General features: G+C 41.2%; 1 protein-coding gene across 1 annotated transcript in view; it reads right to left on the bottom strand.

Annotated features, from left to right (window-relative positions):
- Positions 1–5726: 5726 nt before the first annotated feature.
- dmpk (DM1 protein kinase) overlaps positions 5727–20613 on the bottom strand; it is a 65902-nt gene continuing 51015 nt past the window's right edge. The window contains exons 12-13 of the mRNA XM_074671538.1: positions 5984–6144; positions 5727–5835 (exon numbers count right to left, since the gene is read on the bottom strand). Of these exons, the coding sequence (XP_074527639.1) occupies positions 5727–5835; positions 5984–6144 (270 nt within the window). The remainder of the gene's footprint in view (positions 5836–5983; positions 6145–20613) is intronic.

The raw sequence follows: 20613 nt of genomic DNA, 5'->3' as shown, positions 1-20613 counted from the left end.
ATCTCTCCACAGGTGCTTCTTGTGATTATGATGTCAAAGACCTCAGGATACTGTCTCTTTTCAGGCACAGTAGCTAGTGTTTGCTTTCTCCTGTCTGTAGTCATTTGTTCAGTTGTTGTGGTTGCTCTCTACTGTTGTTTTGTTGTCTCTCTCTTCCCCTCTGTCTAGTCTCTTCTCTACACTCTTTCCCTTTATCACTGTTTCTTTCCTGATATCACCTTGTTCTGGTTAAGCAGTAATCTTCAAATTTGGCGATATACAGGAAGGAAACTGTATGGATACATGTATGCGTATGTATATATATGTGCATATATACGTATGTGTGTGTGTATGTATATATATGTATGTGTATTTCTTAGGGCTGTCATTTTAATGCGTTAATTAGATTAATTTATTACAACACAAATTAACGCGTCATAAAAAATAACGCAGATTAATCTGGATCCCAAACCCGCGAGGCGTTCAAAGACACACTTATTTTCAAATGTCTAGCATTTACAAACCGTTTGTCCTACATGAAAAATGTGGTATTCTCGTCAGATTTTCAAATTTCCGACGGTCCCTGAATGTATCACACCTAGCAACATGCTTTGAACCGGGGGAAGAGAGAGATGTTAAGGGGACTGCCGTCCACATCTTGTTTATTTACTCATCCTTTTTGAAAATCTGCAGAAAATCAACCGTTTGCTCTAGCTCAAATCTGTAAAAAAAACAGGTAAATTTACACTCTTTACTGCATCAAACAAGCCCTGAATGATTGAAAAGTGTCTCGTATCTAAATCTAAAGAATTCTTTGAAAATTTCCTTCCATCTTCCTGGTGTCATGTTTCAGCTTGGGGCTGCTCTGCACCAATGAGCAACAGTTTGTGTGTTCAGAGCATGTTAAACTGAGAATACTTCACTTTTCTTTGATCCAAGACTTGAAAAAAGTGTTTGTACATAGTTCCTCACAGTTTTTAGCCTTTAGCCCTGGTTCTCCTGACCTCATAGAAGTATAGAAGTTCATATTGCAGTGAAAATTGAGTCCACATTGCGTAAAAATGTGAACAGAAGCAGAAAACGTCCTAAAAATCAAATCAGCTTACCTTAGGTGCAGGACTGTGTAGATTTTGTAAAGATAGAACCATAACACTTTTTTAATTTGTTCCTCATGCCTCAGGGTACCTAAAAATGTGTTGTATATATTCCCACCTTATTTTTAAATGTTTTTTAATGTCTTTTAATGTAATTTTAATGTCCTGGAATTCAAATTCTTTATTTTGGGACCTTAAGCAGATATGAGATTAAAATGCGATTAATTAATTAATTACAAATCCTGTAATTAATTATATTAATTTTTTTAATCGCCTGACAGCACTAGTATTTATGTATAAAATATATATCAAAAACACTAATAAAGAGTATAATTTTAACACTCAAGGGGAGTCTTATACACTAACAGCTCCCTTTGGAAAAGCAAATGTGTTCTGCACAATACGGCAGCCAGACCATAATTCTGTTGTGGTGACGCTGAACAGGACAAGGGGAAGGAAAAAAAAATGCATTCTTTCAATTAATTCTAATTTTAAAAAATGAATAAAAATTCAGATGTTACTCTTACAAAAATCTTGAAAATGATTCTCCTGAAAAAGTGTGTGGATGATTCAATGAGAGCAGACATTTTAAAAAGGACCAAACTACTGTACAACTTCAGCAGTCTCTAAATAAATGATAATCCTTAAGGGGGCAGAATACATTTTCTTTTATTTCTTTCTTTTATTATAATTTAAAAAAAAACAACAAAAAAACAGTTCAATAGATTTTTAGGGAAACTATTTCTTATGTAGATGAGATAGAGGTCTTTGAAACTCATGTATCAAATATGATTCGTTCCGCATTATAGGGTTCAGACCTTTCCTCTGCAGAACTACAGCAAGTCTGTTCAGTTTTGAAGAAAAAAAAGAATCTTTCAGTATCTTCAGTCATTGTCATGGTCCTCATTTCATCATATTACATTCCACCCAAAGGTGTGTAACAACTGACCCAGACGATGGGGTCAGTTGAAACATGTGACTCCTTGTAATTGAGAAGAAGCCATGCATTTTCTGTTTGTGTGGCACAGGTTTTTTGGGGCCATTTATTAGCAGACACTTGGGGCTCTAATTTCGTAGACCAGGCGCACCTGCCCTGCGCCGGCCTTTGCTGTGCGCACAGGGCGTGACCGGCGCACTTTGCAAGTTTCCTGCAGTGCCAAGAGAGGCGCAGTCCAGGCGCAGAGGAGCGCATCCACGCCTCCTTTCGCGCAAATGGCAGAGAGGGAGGAGAAAAGCCGTGAGTGGGCTGTGAGTGGGAACACAGCCGAGCGCTGTTTTCACCAATCAAATGAGTGCCTTTCCTTGCCTTTAAATGCCCTGCGGCCGAGGCGCAGCGTCTGATTGGTCTGACTGATCTACAGCACCGCGGAGAGAGTGCTGGTAGCGGAGACGGTCAGAGCCACTGTGCCTGCAGCAGGACAATGGACAGCGGGGCGCATCGGAGAACACGAAGCGCGTTACCTTGTGGGCCAGCTCCCGGGACAGATTTAATCTGTTCCTTTGTCATTAATGGCAGTACAAAATGAAGAGGCAGTTACACAGCTGGCTTATCCATTCAGAATACTTTTGATCCACCTGCACTCCTGGTTTATCATCGCCAAGCAGAGCCTTTGGTGATATACTATTTACTATGCCAGTGTGTCCACCTCATCCTCCTCACAATAATTTACTCCATCTTTTTAGATCACGTTAAAAATAAAGACTAAAACAGAGAAATATGGGAAATCACCGGTAAATCCTAAGTGACATACATTTATTTTGTCTCTTTTTTCTTTGTCTTTTCTCTCCCTCTTTTCTTTGAATTAAATGAAATGATGATGATTAATTGTAAGATGTGCATCAAACTTCCAGCTGCTGTCAGGTTAACTTTCCATTATGACAAATGACTTTGATCTGACATCAGATGTGACGGGACAGTTAATATAGATATAAATGTATATGCTGATTCAGACAGTTACATTAAATAGCGATTGCTGTGATTGTTTATTGCATTAAAATGTGCCTGACACTCTGGAATCCTACCTCTGAGGCTTTGATGACATGTGCGCACATGTGCGCCTGTCACCAAATTACAGCTGCGTGGGGTGCGCTCCGCCTTGCGCCGAGGATAGACCAGGTTGGAGCTGGCGAGCTTTCAGCACACTTTTTTGGCACGAAATTGTCACTGCGCCAACATGAATCTGCTGACACCTCCCCCTTGTGCGCCGACAACTCCCCCTGGTGCGCTGTCACACCCATTTCTGCACAGACGCTCTACCAAATTGTCAAATTGGCAGGTGGAGCGCACGACATTAGCACTGCGCAGGCTGCACCAGGCTTGTGCCCCCTGCGCTGCGCCACGAAATTAGAGCCCATTAAGTTAGCTTGTACAGCAGTTTGGAGACACTGGGTTAAAAGAGCTCAAAGTTGGAGACAGAAATGTCAACAATGGTACAACTGTCCCCCCTACTGATCTAAAAAAAACCAACAACCTATCACCAAGAGGAGATTTAATGTCCAGGCTCTCTCTGGTCTTTATGCCGCTGTGGAGCTTCAGAAGAGATGGACTTATCTGTTTATGGCTTGTTACCTGGTTTGTCATGACAGGGACCAAGCTGACCTCCGTAGGTTATATTTATTATCTTAGCAGTGCTGAGATGACCAGCAATAAAATGGTACGTGTGCATTACAACTAGTTTCCTCAGGAGGACAATACCCTGCGGCACATCTGCATCAAAACAGATGTGTATCTGCAGATAGATAAATGTGAAAGACAAGCAAGCTTGAGCATCTCATTAAAGCTCAGATGACTAATGAAAAGAAAGTAAAACTGCTGTAGTGGGTCTGAATATTACTTTTTTTCAAGTGTTTAAATGTTTTTCCCTGATTTTTAAAGTTTAAATGCCTGTTTAAAGGGGACTTATTCAACAGTAGTGATATTAGTGTGTTCATCAGTTAAGTCCTGAAGGTCAGTGTTCGAGTGTCGAGTCCATACCCTGTGAAACAGCAGCAGGTGGCGGTGCAGAGGAATCACCAGCGGGTAGTGGCATGCCGGGGGCGCTGTCTCCCTCTGAAATATATGTAGGTCAGACCAGTGAACAGACTCATAGAGGGAGGCCTGCTCTGCTTCTTTTGTGTCTCATTAGAAATTTAAAGTTAGCAGACCTGAAGTAACTTTTACAAAAACTGCAAAGCTTCTGAACAAGAGCATCAAACATGCTTTTTGAGACGTGACACAGAGAAGAGACAACAGAGTAAAGAAAGGCTTACAACCTGTGAGGCATCCACACAGTGGGCAGGCAGAGCAACAGATGCTGGGCAGACACTCAGTTCTGGGATCAGAGGAGAGAAGAATGTTAGAGCTTTGTTGTGTTACAGGCGTTCAGCCTTTGGATGCACTGCTCTCCAGCTGTCCAGGTCTTCACTTCACAGACAGAACACATACACTTCATTTTGTGCTGATCAAGGCAATGAGGATGCAAGTGTGTTTGGAGGAAAACTTGTGAGAAAGAAAGCAGAGGCTGAAAGTGAAGTAAGCTGGTTCATCATCATACAAAGACAGCTGTAATAACCACATGTTCACCCATCAGTCAGCCAGAGGACACTCATCACCACCTTTCTGAGAGCTCATCCCACTTTACAAGTTCATGGAAACATGCATCCCAGGCCACACATACCAAGGCTATTATTAGAGCTGGTATTCAGCTCTGTGCTCTGACTCAGGCCTCTAACAGAAGCAGATGCTGCTGCCGGGTCTGTGTTTACTCACAGCGGCTCACAGCAGTATGTGTCATTCTGAAACAGCCTTATTAGTCTGGCTCTTGCCCAGTGGGTCAGGTATGACAAAGAGTAAACAAAGCCTCCACCTTTATCAGACCACACCAGACAGTTTTTTTCACTGTGAGATGCTGGAAGAGTGTTATGATGACCTACAGCATTTATGATGACCTACAGAGAAAATGCTTTTGATTCTCTGAACTATTTTATGTTGAGAAGAAACACTTTGCACACTCGGAGGTAAAATTTGGATTATTGTCTTTTGGGTACCATGTAGTACCAACAAGTTATTTTTATCCTCTCCCTGTTTTGGCTCGGAAGTTTTTGCTGCAGACCTGGCGCTCACCTCACTTCTTGCCACTGAACCTACTGCTCTGTAAAAAGTCTCCCTGTCCTGTAAAAACACAAAAGAAGAAGTTATCTCCCCCTGAAATGATCTCTGTACATGTTCGCTAAATAGTTCAGACCAACTCTGCTAGTAATGACAGTGTTCACTCAGAAGTTCAATGATAACTAGATCCATGTAAAGTCCTCAAAGCTAGAGGTTGACCCTGACATCAAGTCTTTTCACAATATGTCTTGGTTTCCATTTGTTCCAACCAGTAGTAATGGAAAAAGAGAAATCACTGTACGGTTTGAGAACAACATTTGTGCTGAAGCATGCAACATTTCTGAATATGCTGACTGTTTTATCTGATAACAAGTTTGTGGAAATATTTATCACGTTTGTTGTCATGAATGTTTGCATGTTGGATCCTACCATGTCATGTCCTGACAAACACAAGAAGCAACAAAAGATGTGTAAGCTTGCGGTGATGATCATGATGGCGATTTTGATGACAATGTCGATTATGATGATGATGATAATGAAGAGGAGGATGACCGTGACAGTGATGTTTACTCCTTGCCTTTATCCCTGTGTACTCTCCAGTCCTGCATCTCAGCCTTCAGGCGCTCCATTTCTTTCTCCAGCTCACAGCATCTCCTCTCTGCTTCTTCTAACCGCCTGAAGAAAAACACAGACACTTTTTTTTGTTTTTTAATTTTTGTTTTGTTTTTCTCTAAATTTTTTTTAATTTGGCAGTTCATGGCTTGTTTGTACAATAAGACCTGAGATGTCTGTGAATTAGGATGGTAACAGGGACAACTGCTACCTCTGCATATCTTCACTGACTCCTGGTCTGTGGCTTGTTGGCCCCTCCTCTGTGCTGGTGGTGGTGGTGGATGTAGCAGGACCAGGATTCAGAGTAAGTGGGACCTCTAGCAGCTCAGGAAGCTCCTCTGGTTGAGTCTCTGTGAGCTTCAATGGCCAATCCTGATTTCAACCCCGAGAGTAAGAAGACAAAGGCTGTTTCCCAAACTGCGTACGACATACTATGTGTGGATGTAGTATGTAGCAGGAGCTGCATACTGTCTACTGCTTTTGCATGTAGAATGTAGTATGGCTGTTCTGTTGGGTCTGTTTTGTAGTACAATACTTTGGTTCTCAGTTTTGGAAAATGGAGCTTCAAGTGATGGAATTTTGCCTTTATTATAAATGTACAACATTAGCTTAGGTGATCATATCAATGGTCTACGTTGTAGTCCATCACTAGGTACTGATTCTGCTGTGATGGACAACATTCGATTTTTATAGTTTACTGAAAATAAATCGGGAAGGGATTTTTATTTGTACAGTTGATGGAAAACCTGTATAACCATATCATTCACATATAGTGTCAAAAAGTGATTGAGTGCACTGCAAATCTGAGAGGGTAATTTTAACTTCCTTAGTGTTAAATTTACAACTTCCCCGGTGTTTATGTGGGAACCTCTGAAAAACTGTTACATTAACACTTTTTAAAGAATTAAATCAACAATGCTCCGGTGTTATATGGGGACACACGGAAATAGTGTTAAATTAACACTTTTCAAAGTGTTAAAAGTTTAACAGTACAACAGTGTCACCCAGTAAACTCTCACAATGTAAAATATTACAACCACAATGGTGTTAAATGGACATAATATAATTATAATTAATTAAAAAAATCACTGAACCAATGTTCAGTTAACACTTGGGGCTCTAATTTCGTGGCGCAGCGCAGGGGGCCCAAGCCTGGCGCAGCCTGTGCAGTGCTAATTTCGTGCGGCGCACTGCTCTATCAGCTGTGCTAGCAGCCGTTTATTTCTGACACTGCATGTTGAACACCATAATGGTAGCTCCGTGAGCTTTTATTTTGGTACTTCCTGTTACCGGGAGTTTCAATTTGCATGTTAGCTAAATATTTAGTTTGGTCCGAGAGATTTAGATTTAACATTTGGATTTAGATTTAGATTTAACATTTAGATTTAGATTTAGATTTAACATTTAGATTTAACATTTAGATTTAGATTTAGATTTAACATTTGGATTTAGATTTAGATTTAACTTTTAGATTTAGATTTAACATTTAAATGTAGACTTAACATTTAGGGCTCTAATTTCGTGGCGCAGCGCTGGGGGCGCAAGCCTGGCTCAGCCTGCGCAGTGCTAATTTCGTGCGCTCCACCACCGTGCGCTGCCAATTTGACAATTTGGTAGACCGTCTGCGCAGAGATGGGTGTGACGGCGCGCCAGGGGGAGTTGACGGCGCACCAGGGGGAGGTGTCAGCAGATTCATGTTGGCGCAGTGACAATTTCGTGCCAAAAAAGTGCGCTGAAAGCTCGCCAGCTCTAACCTGATCTATCCTTGGCGCAAGGCGGAGCGCACCCCACACAGCTGTAATTTGGTGACAGGCACACATGTGCGCACATGTCAACAAAGCCTCAGAGGCAGGTTTCCAGAGTGTCAGGCACATTGTAATGCAATAAACAATCACAGCAATAACTATTTAATGTAACCGTCTGAACCAGCATATACATTTATATCTTAATTAACTGTCCCGTCACATCCGATGTCAGATTAAAGCCGTTTGTCATAATGGAAAGTTAACCTGACGGCAGCTGGAAGTTTGATGCAAATCTTACAATTAAACAATAAACAGTTTTAACATCTGATACTGAGTAAATATCTGGTTCTCTCATTTCATTTAATTCAAAGATAAGAGGGAGAGAAAAAATGAAGAAAAAAGAGATGTAATAAATGTATGTCACTCAGGATTTACCGGTGATTTCCCATATTTCTCTGTTTTAGTCTTTATTTTTAACGTGATCCAAAAAGATGGAGTACATTATTGTAAGGAGGATGAGGTGGAGACACTGGCATAGTAAATAGTATATCACCAAAGGTTCTGCTATTTGGCGATGACAAACCAGGAGTGCAGGTGGATCAAAAGTATTCTGAATGGATAAGCCAGCTGTGTAACTGTCTCTTAATTTTGTACTCCTATTAATGACAAAGGAACAGATTAAATCTGTCCTGGGAGCTGGCCCACACGGTGACGCGCTTCGTTTCCTCCGATCCGCCCCGCTGTCCATTGACCTGCTGCAGGCACAAATCAGACGCTGCGCCTCAGCCGCAGGGCATTTAAAGGCGAGAAGAGGCGCTCATTTGATTGACGAAAACAGCGCTCGGCTGTGTTGAACCCACTCACGGCTTTTCTCCTCCCTCTCTGCCATTTGCACGGAGGGAGGCGTGGACGCGCTCCTCTGCGCCTTGACTGCGCCTCTCTAGGCACTGCAGGAAACTTGCAAAGTGCGCCGGTCATGCCCTGTCTGCACGGCGAAGGCCGGCGCAGGGCAGGTGCGCCTGTGCTTGGGCCTGGTCTACGAAATTAGAGCCCTTGTTACATTTTCTGCCGGCCAGCAGAAAATGTAACAAGGGCTCTAATTTCTGCCGGCCAGCAGAAAATGTGACAAACAGGACAGTCATCCTCCTTGTAACATGCAGTGGTAGCTTTTTCACTTGGACCGGCGCAATCAAAACCATGAAGTAGCCGGCGAAGGAGGTCTGGTGTTGCCACTGCCAGCTGATCAGAGCAGAGCCGACTGTGGGCGAGGCTTTACCTTTCTTGGCGTGTCTTCACCAGCTCAGTTTACAATGCTAAAGATGTGTTGCTAACTTATGCTAAAATCTACTGACAGAGCCGACCTGTTCCGACCAGCAGCGTTCAGTCATTAGCCAGTATAGGCACAGACTAAACTGAGTTATTCAGCTGACATCTCCCACTGTGGTAAACAAAGTCATTGCCTGCTGTTTGCCAGCTGATTTGTGAGGCGCAGCCTCGGTTTCCCCGTGACGTGCACAACTTAGCCAGCCAAACTCCATCTAAGATTTCTGCGGTTTTTTGGGATGCACTCACCAGAGCAGGTAGGCACCTGTATCCACCAACCTGGAGCGGTCCCGGTGGGTTTTTAAGTAGTTCGGCATGAGTTTGGCTACAGTAGGAGTAGTAGTTTCCACTATTAAAGCTAATTATTTTGTGTTTAGCCCTATGAGTAACTGTTATGGCTAGCGCGCCCGTCCTGTAAGCTGGTGCGTGTGCACGCTCAGCTGTGTTGAATCAAGCAGGAGGAAAAGAGACGGTACATGTGAGCAGGTCAGATCAGTTTGGGTTTCTCATCAAGCTATCTACTGAGCTGTGTGTGTACCAAAATCCAAGAGTTGAACGGACAGCCGGTAAGATCACACTTATTTCTTTTGTAGATACAGCAAGGCACTTATTGTGGTGGTGAGGCACTGTGGCGTGAGGGAGAAATGTTTGTGATTGTGTTGGATCCATGGCCGCTAGTGAGGAAATTAGAGAAAGTGATCATTTTTCCGCCTGAAAGATGAAACTTAGTGTTTCACTGTTCAACAGAAACTCAGCTGTCTCAGTCTCATTTCAGTCCCAAATCCCTCTGCAGCTTTTTCCACCGATCATACATTTCTTCAATATTCAGTCTCTATTGGCACCTGTATTGCTCATAATTCTTCCTTGCTTCAGCCTTTTCCTTAAAACTTTTTTGTTTCTTCCCTGTGGAGGGTAATAGTAACAGCTTCCTGGTTTCGGTCTTCTCTGGCTCCATGACGCTTGAGTAGCTGAGCAGCTAGCTGGTGTGAGGGGTAGTGGGAAAGGACGAGGTGGGAGCATGGGCGTGACGGTGTGAAGCGTGAGAGACAGATTGGATGGACTCACGTACCATTCCGAACTGGGCATGCCATGCGCGGTTTGGATTGGTCAACTAGTATGCAGCTTTGCAGCGGATACACTGAATGGATTTTTTTTCCTTTTTTGGTTTTTATATTGTGTAGATTGGACCATAGGACCATTACAGCTCTATAAACGGTCTTATTAAGATGTACAAAGCTTCCAAATCGTAGACCATAGCTTTAAACAATTCCATAAGATATTTCAAGAAACAGACCCTTTTGTCAAATAACTCCTTTAAACACAGGGAAGCCCATAAATGCTGTTCTCGTCATGTTCACTCGTGGTTTCAATGATTAATTTTACAGCAAACCGTTCTTTGATCTGCACTGTCCACCCAATGTTGTTTGCAAGCAAATCTTTTAAGTAAGGTTTAATTATTTGACTGTTTAAGTGCATTTTACCGTTTGACATTAGTTAGGGGCTTGGGCTTCGAACAAGGACCACAGGCCCTTAACGATCTTTGTTCACCTCTTTTTTTTTTTTTTTTTCCCTTCAACTTCTTCATCTTCCGGACAGAATTTTGATTTGCTACTTGCCCCAGGATTTTGAGGAAAAAAAAAAAATTATGCATCAAAACATGCCGATTGCCCAGGATCAGTGTGCTATGACTTTTTTCACCATTTTGCAAAACTTGGCAGACTTATTTTCAAAAAAACAGCGAAAAATGTCTCATAAGGAATAAATGGGAATTTAGGACTCTATCCCCCAAATTTTCACAAACTTTGACATGCTAAAAATCTGGCATACTTCCATTTACAGACTCCGTTTTTGCTTTAAGATGTTCACAGATCTTTTGGCTCTTCAGATTTGACCTCACTTGTTCATATCTTAAACAGTTTTTGAGATTTCACTGTTCAAGCAACATAAACTTTTCAGATGTTGCCCTTAAACCTCAGCTCCTAAAGTGCAGCACTTCTTCAACTAGAAAAGCAATTTCTGAAGAAATTGTGCTGTGAATGCGGAATGCTGAAGCAGCTAGCGCTGAATTGCTAATGCAGAATGCTGAAGATGAATGACTGAGGATATGTCTGAAAATTGTTTTAAGAAGTCCTGAAAAGCTTGCGCTCAACTGCTAATGCAGAATGCTGAATTAGCCTGCCATGAACTCTTGGATGAAAGGAAATGAATGGATGAATAAATGGAATGGATGAATGAATTTAAAGTTGAAATGGTTGTGTCTATTCAAAAATTAAAGGAATGAATTAAATTTTAAAGAACATGTATGGAAAATGTGACCTGACTGAGGGAAAATGCAAGTCTGATGTCTTAAACACTGTTAAAATGTAATCCTGTGTGTCCTATGTGTGAGTTTTTTAACCATGTAAGCTTGTAGGCTGAGGCCCATCTGAAGCCAGATGTTGCCATGGTGATCATTGTTTACCAACTGCCATCAGAGAGCTGGTGGAGTCTGTTGATTCCCAACACATTCCCTTTGAAATCAGGGTGTTATGGTGCGGCCACACCAAACGCGAATTTGCGGCGCGATTACATACAAAGTCAATGCAAAGACGTGTTTAGCCGCCGATTCGCCTCGGGCGGCGCGATTCGCGCGTTTGGCGCGGCGCATTTGGAGCATTCACGCGTTTGGGCGGTAGACGTGAATTCGCTCGAGTTCAAAATATTCCCCCACGATGTCATTGTTTTGACGACGTTGGGGGGCAACTGCCGCCTGCTCCGGCTCCAACTCCGCCGGAGGTTGGAGGAGAAAACAATCTGTGTGGTGTGTCATCATCCAGAGTTATACGATATGATGTGTGTACTCTACAGAGACCGGAAAAACAGGAGCAGGGCTGGGTGAAAGTCTCTGAGGAGACAGGTTTTTAATGTAAGTTCTGAAAACATTCGTTCCCAGCTGGATCTGCCTGCACGGGCTATCACTGAGTCAAACTGTGTTTTCCTCAGCTGAGTTTTAAGCCTGATAGAGAGGAGGAAAGAGTGGGGCAGGGGCAGAGCCAGGGAAAAGATGGAAGTTCTCTGTGCTCCTCTCTTTCCTCCACCCCTTCATTATCCCCAGGGAGACCTCCGGGAACATGGGTTGGGGGTTCGGGTGGTCGGGGGTACGGGGGGGTCGGAGGTTCGGGGGATCGGGGATGAGATCGCAGGGAACAGCTAGGCAGGGCTGGTGGATTACCAGGGAGAGGCAGCAGGCATTGATTGTGATCTCCAAAGCTTTCACACACTCTCCTGTCATGCTTTGGAAACCACAGCTCATTGTTTTTCAGCTGCTCTTTTGGACTTTCGGTCTTTAAATGAACGAGCTCTCTACTCCGCATGCGCAGTACCGCGCATTTGCGTGTTCGCGCCTCAGCTTGTCAAAAAAAGTCCAGCGGCGAGACTCGGGCGTTCACGCGGCGCGTGACAGGCCATTCGCGCGAGTAAATTTGCGTGTTCGCATTTGGTGTGGCCGCGGCATTAAAGTGCTTGCAATTCTGACAAGGAAAAAAAAAAGAATGATTATGAAGCATGAATCAGTGTAATCAAAAATTGGATTTAAAAGTTTGAATGGCTGAATCAATTCAAGAATTTAAGAAGGAATTTCAATTTAAAGAAAAAATCTAGGAAAATAAGGAGCTGACTCAGGGAAATGTAAGTCATTCTGTTAAAGTGTGATACTTTGTGCCCTGTGTGTGTGTGTGTGTGTGTTCAATCATGTAAACCTGTCTGCTGAAGCTTATCTGAAGCCAGAATTTGCATTGGTGATCATTGGTAGAGAAACACATGCGCGTCCTTGTTCTTGGATGTTAAGAAATTTCGATATACACGATTTCGGTCCCATAGAGATGAATGCGGACTTTTAAAAAATTTCTCTCTTCAGGACATTTTTTCAGCCTGCTTCAAACCCTTCTCATTTAGTCATATATTCAGGTACAAACTCCATTCAAACTTCAAAATATTCAGCTATCTTTTGGCTTCATTCAGTGGGTTTCAAATGTTTCCTAGCATTCAGAGTTTCTCCACAGTGACCCTTCAAAGGTCATGATGATTTTCAGCTCTTCGAGCAGTTTAACATTGGTGTATATTGGACAGGATGTTTCAGCTTAGAGTGGGAGATTCAAACGACAGAGTGGGGAGAGGTGGAAACACAACCTGGAAAACTTCTGGGTAAATTGCTCTCTTGGTCACAATTTTTGCCCCAAACAGGCATATTATATGTCAAGATGTAGGAAATCTTGTCCTGCTTCTGACAAAGTGGTTTTTAAAGCAAAAGGATGGAGCACTTTTTCACAATATGGCCTACTGTCAAGCAAAGTCAGCTCCAGCACCCATGTACACCAATGTTAATTCCTGAGGGGTTTTCTCAGAGATCAGTCAAATTTCCCTCATCTATCTGTCACTCTCATGGGCACATTTTTGCGTCTTCAGACATGAAATTTACACGGATACCTTCCTCAGGGTCTCAGGATTCCTACGGTGTGTTAATTTTTCTGATCGGCCCTTTGGTTTAGTCACAGTTGCAGGCAGTTTGACACCCTGATTTCAGTGGCAATGTGTTGGGAATCAACAGACTCCACTAGCTCTCTGTTGTCAGTTGGTAAACAATGATCACCATGGCAACATCTGGCTTCAGATGAGCCTCAGCTGACAGGCTTACATGATTAAAAATCTCAAACACACAGGACACACAGGATTACATTTTAACAGCTTTTAAGAGATCAGACATGCATTTTCCCTAAGTCAGGTCATTTCTTCCATGAATGTTCTTTAAAATTTAATTCATTGCTTCAAATTTTGAATAGATGCAGCCATTTGAACTTTAAATTCATTTTTCCATTTAACTGATTCACCCCTTAATTTCCTTTCATCCTAGAGTTCATGAGGGGCTAATTTAGCATTCTGCATTAGCAGTTGAGTGCCAGCTTTTCAGGAATTATTTCAACCATTTTCAGACATAAATTCAGTCATTCATGTTCAGCATTCTGCATTAGCAGTTGAGCACAAGCTTTTCAAGACTTAATTCAAATATTTTTAGACATACCTTCAGTCAAACATGTTCAGTATTTTGCTTTAGCAGTTCAGCGCAAGCTTTCTATGACTTCATTCAGGCATTTTTAGACATACCTTCAGTCATCCATGTTCAGCATTCTGCTTTAGCAGTTCAGCGCAAGCTGCTTCGGCATTCTGCATTCACAGCGCATTTTCTTCAGAAATTGCTTTTCTAGTTATTAAGAAATTTATGAAACTTCAACTTTTTAATTTTTTTTTCAAAGTTTTTGCATTTCAAATATTTTTTTTTTTCCCCTCTTTTAATGTTTGCAAATTTTTTGATTCTCAAGTTTTTCTTTTTAACATTATTTTCAAGTTAAAAATATATATATATATACTTTTTTATGGTTTTGATTATTTTCAAGTTTTACAAAATATTTAAATGTCATTTTTTGAAAAACTTTTTTCAGTTTATGTTTTAAATTAAATTTTTTTTTTTTTTGCAAATTTTAAAATTTCTATTTTTGGGGGGAAATCAACTTTTTGAAATTTCAATAATTTTGTAAATTTATGACACTGCTTTTTTAAAACTTGTTTCATATTTAAAATTAATTAAACAATCACATAAGAAGTCAGTCATCACATTAGAATTTTATTTACAGAAAAAAACCTTCTCATTCAGATAATTGTTTACTATTTTTTAACGATGTGTAACAATGAAGTCTCAGTTTGTTGAGGTGGGTCAGGTCCAATCTAAATCCTTGCTGATTAAAAGAGGTGTACCACAGGGGTCTGTTTTGGGCCCTCTGCTTTTTGGGGGGCTCATCTACAAGCTGATAATGTTGTTGTTGTTACATATATATATATATATATATATATATATATATATATATATATATGCGTTAATTAGATTAATTAATTACATAGTGGAGCAGATAAGTTAAAAAATCGTTCACATGATGATGCAAGCATTAAATTTGGTACAGATACTCTCTAAGGGACACTCTTTTGAAATAAAACGGTAGACACGCCAAATTTCAAGATGGTGGCCACTTTTATAGATGGACGCCATTTCTATCAGACGATTCTTTTTGCAAAAGTGCAAATGGTGATGCAAGCATGAAATTTGGTACAGATACTCTCTAAAGGACACTCTTTTGAAACAAAACATTAGACATGCCAAAATTCAAGATGGCTGCCATTTTTAAAGATGGACGCCATTTCTTTCAGAAGATTCTTATTTCAAAAGTTCAAATGGTGATGCAAGCAAAAAATTTAGCACAGATACTCTCTAAGGGACACTCTTTTGAATCAAAACATTAGACAGGCCAAAATTCAAGATAGCGGCCATTTTTAAAAATGGACGCCATTTCCATTGAATGTTCATTGTTTTGACAGTTCAAATGGTGATGCAAGCATGAAATTTGGCATAAGTTCTCTCTAAGAGACAGTTTTTTGAAACAAAACATTAGACAGGCCAAAATTCAAGGTGGCGGCCATTTTTAAAGATGGCTTGATATTTCAGTATATTTCTTTTGGTGATGTGAGCATGAATTTTTGCACATACACTCTCTAACACATGTAAAAAATCAATTTAGACATCCCAAAGTACAACCTGGTGACCATTTTTCATGATGGGGGCCATTTTATTCAAGATGGCTACCATTTCAGTTGAACGGTCATTATTCCAACTCAAACTCAAACGGTGATGCAAATGTAAAATTTGGCACAACTACTCTTTAAGGGCCACAAAAACTATGCTAGACATACAAAAATTGAAGATTGCCACCATTTTTCAAGATGGCCACCATTTTGTTTTAAAAGCTCTGTTTTCAAGAACATTAATAATAATGACAATACTAATAATTTAATGGTAAAAACAATAATTACATGAATGCTAAAAAGAATACATCAAAAGACATTAAATAATAATAATAATAATTGTTATTCCTTTTAAAATAATTTTAAGAAGAAAACTAATAATAACGGGCTGCACGGTGGTGCAACGGTTAGCGCTGCAGCCCCACAGCGAGAAGGTCACCGGTTCAAATCCCCACCTCGGCCGGTGGGCCTTTCTGTGTGGAGTTTGCATGTTCTCCCCGTGCATGCGTGGGTTCTCTCCGGGTACTCCGGCTTCCTCCCACAGTCCAAAAACATGCTCATCAGGTTAATTGGTCACACCAAATTGTCCCTAGGTGTGAATGTGTGCGTGCATGGTTGTCTGTCTATGTGTCAGCCCTGTGATTGACTGGCGACCAGTCCAGGGTGTACCCTGCCTCTCGCCCAATGATTGCTGGGATAGGCTCCAGCCACCCACGACCCTAAACAGGATAAGCGGTACAGAAAATGGATGGATGGAAACTAATAATAACCTGAAAAAAGTATATATGTTTTATGCTACAGAGGTAAGAGAATTAAAATACAGGCACTTATTTTGAAAAAAACAAAGCCTCCCTTGTGACTGTTGCCTTGTTACGGTAAGGGAGCTTGTGTACTCTGATGAACTCTGTGAGCTATGCTGTTTGGGGGCAGTTCTGGCAGGTTTAGCCATTTCGGACAGGTCAAGGGTAAGGAGTTAGACAAAACACAGCCAAATAAACACTCTTGGCTTACAGTTTTGAAGTTTCGAGCGGCTGTTAATGGTTCCTTGTAAAGGGACCTCACAAGCACTCTTAATACCAGTTTTATAGTACAGTGGTGGTTATCCTGAAAAATGACTACCATTTTGAACATTCAAGTCTCGAATGTCCTTGTTCAAATGAGTGGCTCAGAAGGAGTATTTGTGCCATCTTTTAAGCTTGCATCACCATTAGAACCATTGAAAAAAGGTGCATACAATAAAAATGGCAGCCATGTTTAAAAATGGCCGCTATCTTGAAATTTTGTTGTGTCTAACGTTTTGTTTCAAAAGACTGTCCCTTAGAGAGTATCTGTACCAAATTTCATCCTTGCATCACCATTAGAACTTTTGAAATAAGAGTCGTCTGATAGAAATGGCGTCCATCTATAAAAATGGCAGCCATCTTGAAATTGTGGCATGTCTAACGTTTTTTTTCAAAAGAGTGTCCCTTAGAGACTATCTGTACCAAATTTCATGCTTGCATCATCATGTGAACGATTCTCTTGAAATTTAACAGTTACCTGCTCTACTAACACCGCAAATTAACACGTCATGAAAATTAACACAGATTAATCTGGATCCCAAACCCGCGAGGCGTTCAAAGACGCACTTATTTTCAAATGTCTAGCATTTACAAACCGTTTGTCCTACATGAAAAAAGTGGTGTTCTCGTCAGATTTTCACATTTCCGACAGTCCCTGAATGTATCACATCTAGCAACATGCTTTGAACCGGGGAAAGAGAGCGCTGTTAAAGGATAAGTTTGGTTTATACAGCTTTTACATCGTTTATAGAATGAAATAGAACAAAATACTCACCCAGAAGGCTTTTCTGATCCAAGCAGTGCTTCGGGAGATATTTAGATCCAAAATTGTGCAGCGGACGTCCATATAATGGGATCCATTGGGGCATAGACAGCGCCGCTCCTAAAACTGCGCAGTACTCTCTGGAGCACTGACTCCTTTCTTTGAGGGGCAAGCGTAAACAAAGTCTTCGTCAGTTCAGAGGTCAGTACAGCCACACAGCGCTGTCTGGAGTGAAACAGACTGCAGCAGAGGACTATCTTGGGGCCGACCATGATGGAATATTGGGGAAAAACACAAGTTTTTGGACGATTAATGCAGTTTTAGGAGCGGCGCTGTCTATGCCCCGATGGATCCCATCATACGGACGTCCGCTGCACGATTTTGGATCTAAATATCTCCCGAAGCCCTGCTTGGATCAGAAAAGCCTTCTGGGTGAGTATTTTGTTCTACTTCATTCTATAAACAATGTAAAAGCTGTATAAACGGAACTTATTCTTTAAGGGGACTGCCATCCACATCTCGTTTATTCACGTCTTTTTTGAAAATATACAGAAAATCAACCGTTTGCTCTAGCTCAATTCTGTAAAAACCAGGTAATTTTACACTCTCTACTGCATCTAACAAGCCCTGAATGATCGAAAAAGGTCTTGTATTTAAATCTAAAAAATTCTTTGAAAATTTCCTTCCATCTTCCTGGTGTCATGTTTCAGCTTGGGGCTGCTCTGCACCAATGAGCAACAGTTTGTGTGTTCAGAACATGTTAAACTGAGAATACTTCACTTTTCTTTGATCCAAGACTTGAAAAAAGTGTTTTGTACATAGTTCCTCACAGTTTTTAGCCTTTAGCCCTGGTTCTCCTGACCTCATAGAAGTATAGAAGTTCATATTGCAGTGAAAGTTGGGTCCACATCGAGTAAAAATGTGAACAGAAGCAAAAAACGTCCTAAAAATCAAATCAGCTTATCATAGGTGCAGGACTGTGTAGATTTTGTAAAGATAAAACCATAACACTTTTTTCATTTGTTCCTTATGCCTCAGGGTACCTAAAAATGTGTTGTATATATTCCCACCTTATTTTTAAATGTCTTTTAATGTAATTTCAATTTCCTGGAATTCAAATCCTTTATTTTGGGACCTTAAGCAGATATGAGATTAAAATGCGATTAATTAGATTAATTAATTACAAATCCTTTAATTAATTAGATTAATTTTTTAATCGCCTGACAGCACTAATATGCTCATATATATATATATATATATATATATATATATATATATATATATATATATATATATATATATATGTGTATATATATATATATATATATATATATATATATATATATATATACAGTGGCGGCTGGCCAATAGAGGGCGCCAGGGCGCCGCCCCACCGTCATTACCGTCAACATTACCTTGAAGCATGACACATTAAAAAAGAAAAAGAAAAAGAAATAATAAAATATAACGTTCTCAACTATACGTATATAAATTATAAATTTAAATTTGCACAATGAATATTATATATTTCATGATGAGTAAAGTTGTTTCATCTGTCTGCGTTGTCTGATTGGTGACGTGTTTCCACTCCGGGGCGCAGAAATCTTTGGCCATAGACCGTCGTTATAAGTTGTACATGCGCAGTGGCTCCTCTTCAGTGCAAGAGATAGGACCATGTCAGGGCGCACCTTTCCTGCGCCCAAAGCTGAATGCAGCTGGATTTGCATACCACCACCCTCCCGCTATGGAGCCGACATCACAGCCGTCTACTATAAAGTGCGGTTGATTGACAGGACGAGTCGCAGGAGTAGGAGACGATCAGACGGAGACGAACGATGGAGAGAGAAAGCCTAAATAACACAGTTAAGTCGCTGATATCGTTACCTTTTGAGAGGAGATCGTATCAGGAGAAGGTGCATGTGAAAGAGCGGGGACCTGATCAGCCTAACATCACGATCATTCAGCAGTCCAAAGATAGAGGGAGGCAATACACCCGCTCTTTTCCAGGACCTGGTTTAGCAGCAAGGCTTGGCTAACGGCATGTAGCGAGGCTAACGCTTTATTCTGTTTTCCCTGCCTCCTTTTCCAAACGTCAGGATCTGACCCAGCATGGATAAAGACAGGTATTACTGATTTAAAGCACTTTTCAGAAAAGGCAAAGAGGCATGAACAAACTGGGATCCACATGGAAAATGCCCTGCAACTAGCTATGTTTGGAAAAATAAACATTTCATGTCAGCTTGATGAAGGCTACAGGATAGGGATCCGTAAACACAATGAAGAAGTTGACAAAAACAGGCACATCCTATCTAAAATAATAGACTGTGTCAAGTTCTGTGGTGCTTTTGAGCTTGCCCTGCGTGGCCATGATGAAAGTGAGAGCTCTGAAAATCCTGGTGTTTTTAGAGGATTGGTGGATTTTGTAGCATCACTGGATACAGTTCTACATGAGCACCTGCAGACTGCCACTGTGTTTAAGGGAACATCAAAGACTGTACAGAATGAACTCCTTGACTGTATGCTGTCAGTTTTGAGAGAGTGCATCATTGGAGAAATCAGGAGTGCAGACTTTATCTCCATCCAGGCTGTTGAAACCATGGATATTTCCACCCAGTGTCAGCTGGTGCTTGTGATCCGCTACATTGACAAAGCTCATGATGTCCGAGAGAGGTTTTTTGAGTTCATGCCTCTTCAAAGTGCCACAGCTGATTCCATCGCCACAGCACTTCTGGATAGGTTGAGCTCCATTCTCCCTGATGACCAGAAGAGCAAGCTCATTTCTCAAGCATACGATGGTGCAAGTGTCATGAGAGGAAACAGGTGGTGTGCAGAAGAAGGTCCAGGATGTCTATGTGAATGCACATTATGTCCACTGCTACGCTCACCAACTTAACCTGATCATGCAGCAGGTGACTTCACATATTCCAAAAGTGAGGAATTTCTTCTCAGACCTGGCTGGATTCTCTGCCTTTTTTTCAAGATCTCCAAAGAGAACCAGTGTGCTTGATAGAGTGGTGGCCCACGGACTTCCAAGAGCGAGCACAGTGAGGTGGAACTTCCACAGCCGAGCTGTGAACACTGTTTTTGAGCACAAAGAAGACCTGCTCCAGTGTTTTGAAACCATCAGTGACTCAGGAGAGTTTGATCCTACAACTGTCAGAGAAGCTGGAGGATTTTTGAGGCTTCTGGAGGATGACAGTTTCAGCTTCTTCCTGAAACTGTTCCACCTCATCATGCCTCATGTGGACATTCTGTACAGCCAGCTCCAGAAGCGGACCATTGACCCAGTGTTTGTTCAGGGAATCATGCAGCAGTTCACAGACAACATAAAGAAGATCAGGTA

The sequence above is a fragment of the Halichoeres trimaculatus genome, unplaced genomic scaffold, assembly GCF_033239565.1.
Source record: "Halichoeres trimaculatus isolate MK-OKI-2021-1 unplaced genomic scaffold, fHalTri1.1 fHalTri1_scaffold_6, whole genome shotgun sequence".
Taxonomy (NCBI): domain Eukaryota; kingdom Metazoa; phylum Chordata; class Actinopteri; order Labriformes; family Labridae; genus Halichoeres; species Halichoeres trimaculatus.
This window is presented reverse-complemented; position numbering and strand designations above follow the sequence as displayed.